Raw genomic sequence first — 14,471 nt, 5'->3', positions numbered from 1 at the left:
ACAGGCTTCCGAATTATAACTGCACTCTTATCAGTTTAGTCAATAAATGAATAGAATCAGTGGACATGCACATTTATTTTTGACACAAACCGCAAGTTATCCACTCACAATTCTCTTCCCACATTCAAATCCCATCTTAAAACCCACCGATTCAAAATTGCATACTCAATTTAAATTAATCTCTTCTTTTATCATTTTAATTGTATCTGTGGCTTTGTTTTTGTTCTTTATTGTAAAGTGTCCTTGAGTGTTTTGAAAGGCGCTTATAAATAAAATGTATTACTATCATTATAAAGGTCTCCGATTTACACGTGTTGAAAGGCCATCCCTCTTCTGTCTGGAAGGAGGCAGTGTTGCTGTCGTCATCAACTAGGAATGAACCATCTCCTGTTTCTTGTTTAAAAATTGGAAATTCAAAAACAGAAAACAAGCTTTTGTCCGATCTGTTGTGCGTTTACCAAAAACAAGTCAGGAAACGAAATACAACCATTTTTTTCTTTTTTCCTTTTTCCCCCGTGACCTTTTCATTTGCCTTGATCCGAGAGCTGGTAGGATAATTCATCCCCAACGCACTCACAACAACACAAAAACACATATGACACACATATTTGTGGATTTGAAAAACACCAAAATGTTGTCGCTGTAATCAGTGACTTCTTTGACCATACGAGTAATGTGAAAAATATGAACAGTGCCTACAGAGGTCCTCATATTGGCACAAATCTTATTTCCTGTGCAGTGAGAGGAATTTTCTCTGGTAATGATTTGGGATCTTAAAATGGATTAGTGGTTTGTGCTCATGTCAGCACACTTTGAAAATATAGGGGAAAGAAATATGAACTCTGTCGATGTTTATTGTGACTGTTAATTAAATAGTGCGATATTAATGTGTATGTATATCATTTTAATGTAACCGAATAAACCTTTCCCAGTTTTTATTTCCTAATCACAACAGCATACACCAGAGCTATACAATAACTGATATTAAAACAATTCTATTTACTGTTTTATTTTTAAAAAGCATTATGTTAATAATTAACACAATTGAATTTCCTTCCCTCTAACCTGCCCTGTGATCGGCTAGCTTACTTAGCACAGTTCTCTAGCGCTACCGTCTATTATGCAATCTTTTTTTTTTTTTTTTTTTTTGCAGCATGGAACAAACAGCTTTGCATAAGGACATATTTTGACCACGACAGCCATTGTTTCACGCCGGGAGTGTAGCCTTTCGCGTGGAGCCAGCCGAGTTACGCGCCGCAAGGTTTAGCTTCAAAATAAAAGTGAATCAAGTAATAGTGTTGGGTGGATGCCTTGCATAGCTTTTATTTTGACGTTGCAGTCAAGCTGGCTGACTGAGCTGCAGTATTTGCGTTGACAGACTTGACCTGGAGTGCATTGTTCAATTTCGAGTCCTCCTGTGTACATGTGCACTCATTGGCCCTCCATTAATTGCACCTTCTGCTATTTTTTGCAAGTGGTTCAAATTAATTGAGGCCTCCGTGGCTTTAAAATATGACAACTCCACGGTGTTTTTTCTTAAACACAAACATTATGTTCTTATCTATCAAACATCAACTCATGTCCAAAAGAATGGTCTTCAATTAATAACCTCTCAAGTCATTCATCACTAGTTTTAACCACAGTGTCCGTGTGCTTGACAATCGATTATTTATATTATCTTTCGAACTTTTTTCCCCGCCATTCACCAACTCTTAATTTCCTGTCTCTTTCTTTTATTTTAGGTTTTGCATGCAGAAGAGTGCCAAGTTGGTGCCCGGAGTGACGTTAGACCTAATCGAGAAGTAAGTGATATTCCTAAATCAAGGGTGCCCACACTTTTTCAGTTGACCTGCTACTCCCAAAAAAAAATGACCAAGTCAAAATGATCTGCCTACTGTACAAATGGAAACCTAATGTAGAAATCTGTTGATTAATCTCTGTCGTTACAATCTAAGTCGCTATACCTTCCATGACTAGCATAACCTTTGCTGTTGAATGTGCACGGTTGCCAACACCACAAGATTGGTGCTGCCCTAACGTCACTCAACTGACACGTATGGAGCAGATTCTTCATAGGCCCACATCATTTTTCTGCAAATACCACACGATCTTCCCACACAACCTGTGCAATGGATAGTAATGGGCACTACTGGTTAACATTCACCGTTCATGGTGAAAAAAGTATGTGACCCCCTGGCCTAGGCTAATGACTTCTCCAAGAGCTCTAATTGGAGTCTCGATTGAGCCCAACCAATCAATGTGACAAGATTGTGGATGTGTTGCTAAGAGGTGCTCTGCCTGACAGAAACACACACCGGTTTTAAGTTTTCTTTTCTCAAGAAGTGTTGCTCAATGTGACCCAAGCCTCACACGAGAGCCCTCAGAATACCTTCAAATAAGTGTGGTTAATTTGTATTCATCTGTACACCTTTATGTTCACGTGTCCATGTGAAGACAGTCTATAAATGGAGGAAGTTCAGCACTGTTCATATTCTACATGTGAGTGGCTGTCTTGTGCACGAAATGCTCACTGAAGTGAAAAAAAAAATCTTTGAGTGCCAGCGAATGAATTCCGAAAATCTCTGGCACCTTAACGGCATTGTTGACAGCTTCATGCTGCATGTAAAACTAGAATGGATATCATTGGAAGAGCCCACGGAGAAAGGCTCTCCTGGCCCCCCAAAAACGATGTTTGGAGTTTTCAAAAGACGACCTGGAAGTCCCACAGCGTCCCTGCTTACCGTGTTGTGTTTATTGTAAACAGAAACTATTTTGTAATTCTCGCTGTCGGTTGAGCAGGACTCATCTGCGAACTACAGGAAATGGTTGGCTCAAGTGACTGCTGCCAAGGAGATTGTACCACTTTTAAAATGCTGACTTTTTTCCATCCAGCATTGCTATATTGACAGTATACAGTACGTTCAGTTCAGTAAACCACACACAAAAAAAAGAACAAATGTGGAAATATATGATCGGGTGCTGCTAAATCACGAGAGAACCACTGTTAAATCGACCGATATGGACTGCATGCGCGCAAGCATTCAATGCCATAAGGCTCCGAAACTTCCGGTAAAAGACAAACGTATTTTAAAACAGTCAAATTGTAACTTCCCTGTAATTCAGATTTTCCTGTCAGCGCTAAGGACCCCTCCTGACCACCCCAAAATTATTTAATCCTGATATATATTTTCTATTGAATCGGTTATCCCAATTTTTTTTTCTGTCAAATATCAGAATCGACGTTGGCTGTTGAAAATCCCTATCGGACCCCAAAGAGCATTCTCTATATCTATTTTGTTTGTGTCTGTTTCCCAATGTAAACGATTCTCCGCTCCCTGTGTTCAGCCACCATGTTGCAATCAGGATGCAGAACACAATGCGGTGTTGAAAAAAAAATGCACCCCAAAAAAATCCATGAAATGGCAAAGCCGCGAAAGATGAACCATGTTAGAGCGAGGGATACTATATTTTGAATTTAGATAAATCTGGAAAACACATGTAATACAAACTACGCCTTGGCGTGTAATCAATTCAGTTGAGCTCGATGATTGTTTTTTTTTTTTTTTTTTTTACTTTCACTTCACTCGCTGTTGGAAGATGTCTGCAAACAGGAGCGTTCAATTTTGCTGTACATTTTTACAATAATAAAAGACATTCTCTTGATTCTACTGTCGTTTACAAAAGCACAGTGAGACATGCCACATTATCGACTTTGTTGCTCTATTTAGCTATGTTTCCCAACCCCTCTAGCAACGATTTTTTTCTAAAAGCAAAAAACAACAACAATGGGCTTTAATTCTAGCTAAGGAACAGATAACATGAGTGGAGTCGTGTTCGTTATGAAAAGAAAGGAGCCTGGTGGGAGCTCATCAATCACGCTGATCATTGCTCTAGAAACTTTTGTCCTGAGTTGTGTGCTTTGAAGCCCCACTTTTTCTTTTGCATAAGTCACCTGCTTCACCTGTGCGAATAAAAAAAGACAATGACAGCTTGTGTGGAGTTATTATGAACATCAGATCAGCCGAGCCATGCCGTTTGAAGGCTACTTTTATTGGGTCAAATCGTTGAACATTTCAAATGTGCCAGCTAAACCTTCTGGCTGCATTTTACCACAATGGATATTTAGATAAGGTAGTCACGACGCTGAGTGCATGTGCTCTTTTCCCGCTCACGATTCACTCACGTGTCATCTTGCCAAAACTTTCTCAAGTGACAGAATTTCACCCCCCCACACACACATACTGTCACTAACACACAGAGACCATGGATATGTTTTAACTCTTGGAAATTAGTATGGCACATTAACAAAAATCTTTCTATCATGAAGAGAATTTCACACAAGATGTGAAAAACAAGTCACACTGACATCATCCAGACTGGGTGATTGTATAACATTCTACCATTATTTGCAAAAAAAATAAAAATCACAGTATTATCCAGTGTGAATTCTGAGGTGTATTTTATCTCTATCTGTATATATCTGGAAAACGGTGACATGGAGAAGGTCTCCGACCAGTTAACCACTTCATTCACATGCCCAATCATTCATTGACCAACACAGTCGTTTCAGCCCCCTGTGCCAAGACACGTAAATTATTCTTACTGGTAAATTACTGTAAATAAAACGAGCTACAAACGGTTGAGTGCTCCATTGTTGCGCTGAGTTTCCCACCACCATTTGCAAGCTTTCAAAATGCAGTGCAATTACTGGACCTCTTCACTCTACAGTCATTCCATCGCTGAAATGAGCTTCTTTTCACCTTGACCACTTAGTGGAGATCTTGGGACATTAAGGTTACCTCAAGATTATTGTGTTGGTTGGAGTTGCTGATGTTACTGAGAAGGTCTGTACACATCCCATCAGAGCTTGCAACCTTTGCATTAAAAATGCAAGAAAGTCTTCCTATCACGAAAAATGCACTTGACCCTAAGTACAGATATTGAAACATGACTCCGTGCTACTTTCTATGCAGTGTTGTGATTCATAATTGAATCACCAATTAACTTACATAACACCCGAGCTTCAAACGTTCAGTGATGGTGTTCGCCTGGGGCCAGGGAATAATTGTTTTACTGCATGCATCGCATATTCGTGCCACTATCATCAGGCTGAGAGTGTGCTCTCTTTCGTTAACCTGTTGGGATTTTGGCCAATATTTATCACAGACCATTTTCTTTTTATCATAATGTGATTTCTCTGAAAAGATGAAAAAATAGCAAATTGGGCAAGGACTGCTTTCATTGGACAGCAATGGTATGCAGCACAGTGCAACTCCTGTATACGTAAACTTTATATCTTTAAAATAATCATACAACTTGCATAATAACTTGCAAAAGGCTTCAGTTTTCCCTTTTTGGGCCCTCTCTGTCTTAATTCATGGACTATAGCAGTCTTCTGTTAACACTTACATGAATCTTCAGTCTGTGTGCACCCTTGGCCTGTCCGTCTCACTCAGTTGAAGCCGAAGGGCCGGTAAATGTAAATACCCTCAGATGTGTGAGGTGACAGGGTTGAGTGATTGCCACTTTGTGTTCTGAATCATCTTTGTGACATGCGATGAGTTGCTGACACCGAGCCATCTGTGTTGTTATGTTGTGTGCAGGATCCCTGGGAGGCTCAATGACAGGCGCACTCCCCTCGGAGAACTCAATTGGATCTTCACAGCCATCACCGACACCATTGCCTGGAACGTGTTGCCCCGAGGTGCGGCTCTGCACGCATAAGCAAACTTCCCCGGAATTTCAAATGAAGGCGTCAAATAAATCACCGTAATAATGACACACAACTAACACTAAAACTGTCAGACAATCCTTCCCAACACCCCCGGCTGAGAAAATGTAATATAGTGTTGAAGTAAGGCAATAGTCCAAAAGAGGGCTCCTCAAATGGGAAGTGACCTTTACATGGCAGCCAACAACTTAGTCTTAGAGCGAGTAGTGTGTTACAACTCACATGAACAAAGTCCGTGTCATTGTTTGAAATGGGACGCGTAAAATAATTGCAATGACATATTTCTGGCCCAGGGCGGCCCGGTAGTCCAGTGGTTAGCACGTCGGCTTCACAGTGCAGAGGTACCGGGTTCGATTCCAGCTCCGGCCTCCCTGTGTGGAGTTTGCATGTTCTCCCCGGGCCTGCGTGGGTTTTCTCCGGGTGCTCCGGTTTCCTCCCACATTCCAAAAACATGCGTGGCAGGCTGATTGAACACTCTAAATTGTCCCTCGGTGTGAGTGTGAGCGCGAATGGTTGTTCGTCTCTGTGTGCCCTGCGATTGGTTGGCAACCGATTCAGGGTGTCCCCCGCCTACTGCCCGGAGACAGCTGGGATAGGCTCCAGCACCCCCCGCGACCCTAGTGAGGATCAAGCGGTTAGGAAGATGAATGAATGAATGAATGAATGAATATTTCTGGCCCTTTCCATCAAATTTAGTTCATTCTCGATGAAAAGTCAGTCTGGTTGGCACAAGAAATTATTTTCATCTGTGACATAGACAAATGGATGTCTCTTTGGAACAATCTGCAACTTCCATGATTTTCTATAAGACCGTTAGACACCACAAGCAACATTGAGAACCTGCAAGAAGATACCCTGACCAGATTTTACTCGCTAACTTTTATGCCACTCACATATCCCAAGCACACTAACTCGCAGCTCCGGTAACAATGTGACAATGCTGATGGCTGCCAAAGCCTTTTAAACCCTCAGGGCTGTAATGAAGCAGCCCACGTCGGGGAGAATCCATCCAGTAATGAGGCTCTGCTGCACGCCTAATTCAAATAAACCAGACTATGGTCCAACTCGTTCTGACATTTGTTGAACTTTTTCTTACATGCAGCACACAGAATTTAACTCATACACCAAACGAATAAAAAGCCATAGATTTACAGGATATTGGCTTGCCCCTGTCCTATCATTTTCTTCTGATTCGACTTTGGGTGACCCAGGAACTGTAGCCTATCCCAGTCTCCCTTTTGGTGACAGTGGGTACACCCCGTACTAGTCGTCAGTCAAACGAGGTGCATATCGAGACAGAAAAACATACACGTGCGAATTCAAAATTTACTGTAGCGGCTTTAATTACGGGGCGGCCCGGTAGTCCAGTGGTTAGCACGTCGGCTTCACAGTGCAGAGGTACCGGGCTCGATTCCAGCTCCGGCCTCCCTGTGTGGAGTTTGCATGTTCTCCCCGGGCCTGCGTGGGTTTTCTCCGGGTGCTCCGGTTTCCTCCCACATTCCAAAAACATGCATGGCAGGCTGATTGGACGCTCTAAAATTGTCCCTAGGTGTGAATGTGAGCGTGGATGGTTGTTCGTCTCTGTGTGCCCTGCGATTGGCTGGCAACTGATCCAGGGTGTCCCCCGCCTACTGCCCGAAGACGGCTGGGATAGGCTCCAGCACCCCCCGCGACCCTAGTGAGGATTAAGCGGTTCAGAAAATGGATGGATGGATGGCTTTAATTACAGCAACATATATTTTTGGCTGGTAGTTAAAAATATCCACAAAGAAAATTAAATTTCCCCATTGTGGGACGAATAAAGGATATCTTATCTTGAAAGCATGATAGCCAAATGCTCCGTTGTGGCTTCTGATTCCATATTAGGTCATTTACAGGTCCTGTAATGTTAATGTAGCAATGAATGCACAGCTATAACCTTTTGCTGTTTGGTTTTCTGCAGCTCTCGTCCCTCTGTCATCAAAAAACGTATTCACGGTGCACCTTCGAGCCTCTTTGAGTCATTTCCATTTCTTAAAGTAGCTTGTGTAGTTTACAAAAAAAAAAGATTATACAGTGTTGTGTGTTCCTACCGTGTAATCATGTATTTTGTGTAAAATAAATCTTTTGTTCTGCGTTTGCCTTCAGATTTGTTCCAGAAGTTGTTTCGTCAGGACCTTCTGGTGGCCAGCTTGTTCCGTAATTTTCTATTAGCAGAGAGGATAATGAGGTCATATAACTGCACACCAGTCAGCAGCCCTCGCTTGCCTCCAACATATATGCATGCCATGTGGTAAGTCACACTCACACAGCTCTGGGTTTGCATGTTAAAATAATCCAGAAGGTGAAAAGAAAGTATATGTGTCTTTAAGTGCTCACATCTATTTTTAATGTTATTAATTTAGTTAAGCTTTTTTTTTTACACGCTGCAGTAAATGACAAAATGCATTCCTGAAACTCTCTAAAAACAGTTGGGTCAAAAACTTCTACTAGAAACACGTACATGCCAAGGTTCAACGTCTTTCTTATGTCATTCATTGTAGTGCGCCACACAATGCATTCTAGGAACCATGTGCCTTTACCATCATTACCATAAAGTAAAGCTCCGACTAATAATAATAATGCAGCTCATCATGATTTAACCCAACATGACACGGCCCCTTACTTTGGTTTCACATCCTGTTTGATTTTTATCCCACAAGTGCAATATTCATCAGAGTACCATCTTTAGAGTTCTCATGTTGGCACCTATAATGCATTCATGGTTTTAGAATGTGTGGGCTTAGTTCCCATTCAAGACCCCTTGTTGATAATTGTCCTTCTTTTGAAATAAATGTCAAAACAACAAAGCCAAAGAAAAAACAAAACACATGAGTACTACTACTTTTACATGTAAGGAAAGGATAGCCTCCTTTCCGGTCAAGTCACTGCATCACACACACACACACACACACACACACACACACACACACATACACAACCCCAGCATTGGCAAATAATAATAACTCCGGACAGTTGTCCAAAATATACATTTAACTTCAATGAAAATATCTCTCTTCTTATCTAATCCCAAGTACACAGAGGTACTCATCTAAATCCTTGTCTATTGACTTCTGTGGCCCTCCCTTGTGTCAGAAACGCTCCCCCACTAACTTTATGCCTTTCCACAAACAGTTCTGCCACTATTGTTTTTGTGTCTTCTCTAAATGCAACCCTGAAACCTCCCACTCGCTATCTGTCTTGTGTTGCAAAACAAAGAAAACCTTCTCACTTGTTCTGCCTTGTGAGGCAGATTGTTGCATAACATAAGATGGCATTCCGTTTTGGCCAGAATCCTGTTTGTGCAGGAGTTAGTGATTTTTCTTTTGGCTTACACATCTATATTAGATGTGTGTGCGCGTGCGTGAGCATGTGTGTGTGTATTATTGTGTTTATGGCGACAGTTATTGAGAGTTCCACCACACTGCAGCACATGCAGTATGTAGGAGCACAGAATTATGACTCGACTGTCGAAATCATGCCGGTGAACGATAAATGTGAACGTGGCACAAATAAAAGGGCACTCGAATAATAAAATTGGGATCAGGAATTTTCGAGTGGAAGGACGATAAAAGGAGGCAATTAAACAATTCGGGAGTTGTGGATCGTTGGCTGTGGCTGCACCTATACAGCCGTTGTTATTCAAATGTGTCCCTTGTGGACGGTGTCGGTGTGGGAGCATGTACAAATGTGGGCGTGTGTGTTACTGCACCACTCTCTGCAGGCAACAGCGACAAGTGCTTAGTCAGCCACCAACTGCTCCCTTTCACTTTTCTGTTGAGTGCTGTCCTTATTCCTATTCCGCAAGCACCGCACACACACGTGCGCGCACACACACTGACATGTTTTGGTGATGAGTTGCTCATTGATATTGGCAGCCATTACCTGAGTTAATGCTGTCATCCCAAGTGGTGCTGATTCCTCCTCCCCGTGCACGTATCTTTGATAATTTGGCTCCTCTGCATTTCTGCTCTTGCCTTTTGACTTCACACAATACTGGTCACGATGGACATCATTTTATGTCAATTTGGGGAGGAGACTTCATCCCATGTCGAAATATAGGCCTGTGTTTTTGTCTACCAAGTTTTGTAGTCAACATAGCCAAGAGTTTCATGATTACTGTCAGTGACTAAGCAAGCTGCAGTATTATCATTGTAGTTGTTCTCAGAGGATAAAGAATATATGCCTGAGTAGTGTCATATTGTCGGTCTACATATGTTGATGCACCGTTTGTTTTCGCTGGACGTTGTCCACCTTCCATTTAATCCATATTTTTCCATTGGAAAATTTGCTTACAACTTAAGCTTTGCTGCATGTTTTGCAGAGCAAACCGTTCTCACTCGATAAAGAAAACATCTCACCCAGTTTCACTTCTTGTTATTCTATTTGCACACACACCCACAGCCATTCCAACTTAAAAGAACCGCATTTCATTATTTTGGTTTGGGGAGTCGACGTATGACGTTCACTGCCCGGTCGTTATACCAAGATAACGGATTAGCATTAGCGTCACTTATCACCGCCGCACTGTTATTGTCATGGAGCAGAGAACATACGCAAGTACTGTCAATCCCGTGATTGGCTGCATAGCGTCATTTAATCGTATTGTGTGATTGACTCTCAGTGAATTACACAGCAAGTTGATACAGGAAAAAAATTTACTTCATTTGCAGCGCGTTTACTGCGAACGCTGGATAGGTTTTCCTGTGGGCTGAGGGTGTGCGACCTGTGCGCAGTTGCGCAGCTTAGAGGGAACATTGGTGTCGTTGCATCTTCAGTAAACGTAAATCTAAATGAAAGATACCTTTTTTATTGTCTCACGTTGGAAACCTAGCTTGTCTTGAAGCAAAAGCCAATTTCCTAGCTGCTGCTGCTCCCTACCGGTATGGAAGAGTACTACATGATTACTCTTCCAGGCGATCGACCGCACAGGCATACATATTGTATAATTTCCCATGGCATACCTGACAATATCTCCCGCAGCACAGGGTTTATTGATTCAGCCAATACGTTTGCTGATTCATAGTACTTGCAGAGATCTTGACGCTTAGCCAGCACAAAGACCCTGCAGTGGATCATGGTGTAAATTTACATTGGTCAAACAAATCACAATAAGATGGGGCAACCTCAACAGAAACGCACTGACCTTAATTCCTTTCCCAAATTTCTTTGCTTGTTAAGTCACATTGTGCATGCCTTACCACACACTAAAGTGATGCATCAGTTATAATGCAAGTAAACTCTAATATATGTACTGTATTGAGGAAAAGAAAGCCATTTAACTCATTCACTCCCAAAGACGTTTTTAACGTCTTTTCGGACCTGGTCCAGAATCGGCTGGTACTGAATGAGTTAAAGAGCAAAAAGTGTGTGGATTTATTTTTTTCTCTTCCCCAGTTGTTTATTCCAACATAGTGCATTGGTCAGCATCGATAAATTGACACGATTACGAATAATGAGGGAAAAGCTTCGTTGAGGCCCAGCACCGAAACGGGAAAGTGTAAAGGAGAGAGGGAGACGGACCAAATTGAGAAGCTGGGACAGGGGTCCAGTTGCATTGCATAACCGTATGAATTAGTGATGGTGACCATGAGTGAGCGCTGGGGTATAGAAGTGGATTAGAGTCTCCTTGCTGGCCCCTCTGTCGGCCCCCAGGGTGAAAATATAACATATACAATTACAGGCATGCAATAGGAGGAAATGTTAAATGGAAGTGGTTGCTCATGTGTCACCTCTCATAGGCAAGCATGGGACTTGGCTGTGGATATCTGCTTGTCTCAGCTGCCAACCATCATCGAGGAGGGCACTGCATTCAGGGTAAGCGTGCGTGGTGTTTTGTCCGACACAAAGCAAGAAAATATATCAATAGCATATGTGAAACTGCTCACGTTTTCATTTTTTTATACACCCACCCACAGTAAACACAAGTGCAAAATCTGAACCGTCACTTGTCGTGACAGGTGTGTTACATGTGTTTTCCCAGAACAAGCACCACAATTTAATGGCACATTTTTTATATGACACACAGGAACTTGGTACTGCATTTTTTAAAATCCTGAAAGTAACACAAGCAGGGGTGAAAACAGTAACACTCGCCTTCATGCTTTTGTGCTTAGGCTGAGGTAATCGATGATCACCTGTGGGATGAACTACGACAGACATTGAGACCAAATAATCAGAAGGAGACATTGAGACATATATCTGGCTAACCCGCTCCGAAATCATGTTGCATTCGCTTCCCAGAAGTGTAGAAACTCCCGGCCGCTTTGCCCTAGACACCAAATAGACCATCCTGAAAAAGAAAGACGTTTGCAGTGGTGCAGCTTTCTAAATGGAGGCACTTTTGATCTGGGCCTTTCCTTTCCTCCACCCGTAAGAGGACATCATATTTATCGCTCCCATGGGAACGGCTTTCTATCTTTATTCCTTCTGTTCCTCCAGCTTGGCCCGAAATCACTTTGCAGCACTATAATTGAGCCTCTGAGGACTAATGTTAAAGGATCCTCCTCGACTCGGTCTTTCCCTTCATGAAATTTTTCTTTTGCCTCGAATGTTTATTACCCATTTACCCGATGTGGTTCGATGTTTGTCGGCATGAAGATGTCAATCCTGTTCTTTGTCATTCTTTGTCTTTGCATTTATCATAATGATAACTGGAATATATTCTCACCTACTAATTATAACAGTCTAAGAGTCGTTGTGGCAACCCTTGATGAGACGAGCCAAAAGTCGCATTAGCCTACCCAAACAGAAACTCAATCTTTAGACTAATTTAGTACACGTCTTCTTGTGTCGGGACTTATTAAGCTTTGATTATGCACAAATCAATCTGGCCTGCCTGCCGAGAGGCAAAGATACTTCCCTCTCACATCCACCAACAGTTCTTAACTGTCCTAATTCCTGCAGCAGCATTAAACCTCTGCGTGATCAAAACCCCTCCAGCAACCAGTCAGTCAGGCATGCTACCATGGCAGCAGCGAGTGAGATACGGACAAGGTGATCATGATAGATCAGGATTTATGCGGTTTCTACGGTGCGTTGTCACTCCCCGGCTCATGTGTCAAGGTTGTGTTGAAATGATGACTTAGTCACTGCAGACTGGCTCTTTATGCATGGTTGTGCATGCGCGTCCACGTAAATGTGTGCATATTTGTCTCCACAGCACAGCCCTTTCTTCGCAGAACAGCTGACAGCCTTTCAGGTCTGGTTGACAATGGGCGTAGAGAACCGGAATCCTCCCGAGCAACTCCCTATTGTACTGCAGGTATGCACTCCCACATGGTTACACCTTGAAGTATTTCAGAAATATTCACATACATCCCCTAACACTATTCATCTAGATATAAAAAGCAGATAGAGCTCTAACTAGCTCTCTAGATATAACAAGTAAATGGGTGGATGATAGATGGATACAAAAAGACTGTAGTTCAGGGCGTCACAGACTTCGGTCCTCGAGGGCTGCTGGTCCTGCCTGTCTTAGATGTTCCCCTCCTCCAACACACCTGATTCAATGATCAACTCTTTGGGAAGCTCTAGAGAAGCCTAATAACGACCCTGATCATTTGATTTAAGATTGTTGGAGGAGGGAGACATCGAAAACAGGGCTAAGCATCTGCAAGGCCTTGAATCTATCATGGAGGCTATAACAGACCGATTTCTGTGAGAACTGGCTGCATAGTACATCCATCTATCCATTCCTTTTCAACACCGCTTAACCTGAACAGGGTCGCGGGGAGTTGCTGGAGCCTATCCCAGCTGACTTCAGGCAGAAGGCAGACTACACCGTGAACTGGTAGCCAGTCAGTCGCAAAGCATATACAGAAACAACCATTCACACTCACATCCACTCCGTCACTGAGCGGGAATTGATCCCACCCTGCCCGCACACAATACAGGCGAGTGTACCACTACACTAACAGCGACCCGTGTTCAGTGCATGACAACAATTTCCTGTCATCTTTATCCGTCTGGACTATTGGCTCGGGTGGCAAAATGTAAGCCTCATCATATTAATACAAAAAAGACACTCAAACTCTTCCACGAATGTGGGAAAATGTGTTATGGACCGATGAAAACAAAGGTTGAGATTTATGTCCGTAATTCCAAAAGGTATGTCGGTCGTAAACACATCACTGCGAATGACGAAAACAACACCGTCTCAACACAGAAACATTGTGACGGCAGTGTAGTGCTTTGGAGCTGTTTTTCTTCATCTTGAACTGGGGCCTCAGTCAAGGTGCAGGGGTGGCCATTAGGTAGATCCTGATCTACCGGTACATCTAAGATAGGTCCCAAGTAGATCCGAGGAGTGTCGAGGAGAAAAAAAAAACAACCATTTGTATGTCTTTTTACATGTTAGTAATATATATTTTTTGTGTTAATGTACGCTGCACCCTAATCATCCTATTAGTGTCATTTTCACACAAAAAATAAAATAATAATAATTAAAATAAAATAAAATAATTCAAAAAATTAAATAAAGCAAGTAAATCTTGAATTTACGGTGGCGTGTGATTACGTCACCGGAAGTTATTTGCGCTCAGCAGTCTGCAATTGCAGCTTGTAATTAGAGCGCAACCGCTTTTATCGTCATTATTCTCATTCAGAGTTTGCTTCGTGTACAATTCACCGAGGGCACGGGCAAAGAATAGGAATCTAGGAGGGCCCAGGGAAGCACTTTAAAACTTTACGTGTGAGCTACAATAGTTAAGGCTGCAAAAGT

At 42.3% G+C, this 14,471-nt stretch overlaps 1 protein-coding gene across 2 annotated transcripts in view; it reads left to right on the top strand.

Annotated features, from left to right (window-relative positions):
* The window catches only part of rptor (regulatory associated protein of MTOR, complex 1), a 115,526-nt gene that overhangs the window by 36,812 nt on the left and 64,243 nt on the right, over positions 1–14,471 (top strand). For both annotated transcript variants that reach the window (XM_052083218.1, XM_052083217.1), the window contains exons 8-12: positions 1,743–1,802; positions 5,604–5,704; positions 7,859–8,003; positions 11,491–11,566; positions 12,912–13,013. In XM_052083218.1, the coding sequence (XP_051939178.1) occupies positions 1,743–1,802; positions 5,604–5,704; positions 7,859–8,003; positions 11,491–11,566; positions 12,912–13,013 (484 nt within the window). The remainder of the gene's footprint in view (positions 1–1,742; positions 1,803–5,603; positions 5,705–7,858; positions 8,004–11,490; positions 11,567–12,911; positions 13,014–14,471) is intronic.

This window comes from Hippocampus zosterae, chromosome 13 (genome assembly GCF_025434085.1).
Source record: "Hippocampus zosterae strain Florida chromosome 13, ASM2543408v3, whole genome shotgun sequence".
Lineage (NCBI taxonomy): Eukaryota > Metazoa > Chordata > Actinopteri > Syngnathiformes > Syngnathidae > Hippocampus > Hippocampus zosterae.
The sequence above is the reverse complement of the archived record's forward strand: the minus strand, read 5'-3'. Positions and strand labels throughout refer to the sequence as shown.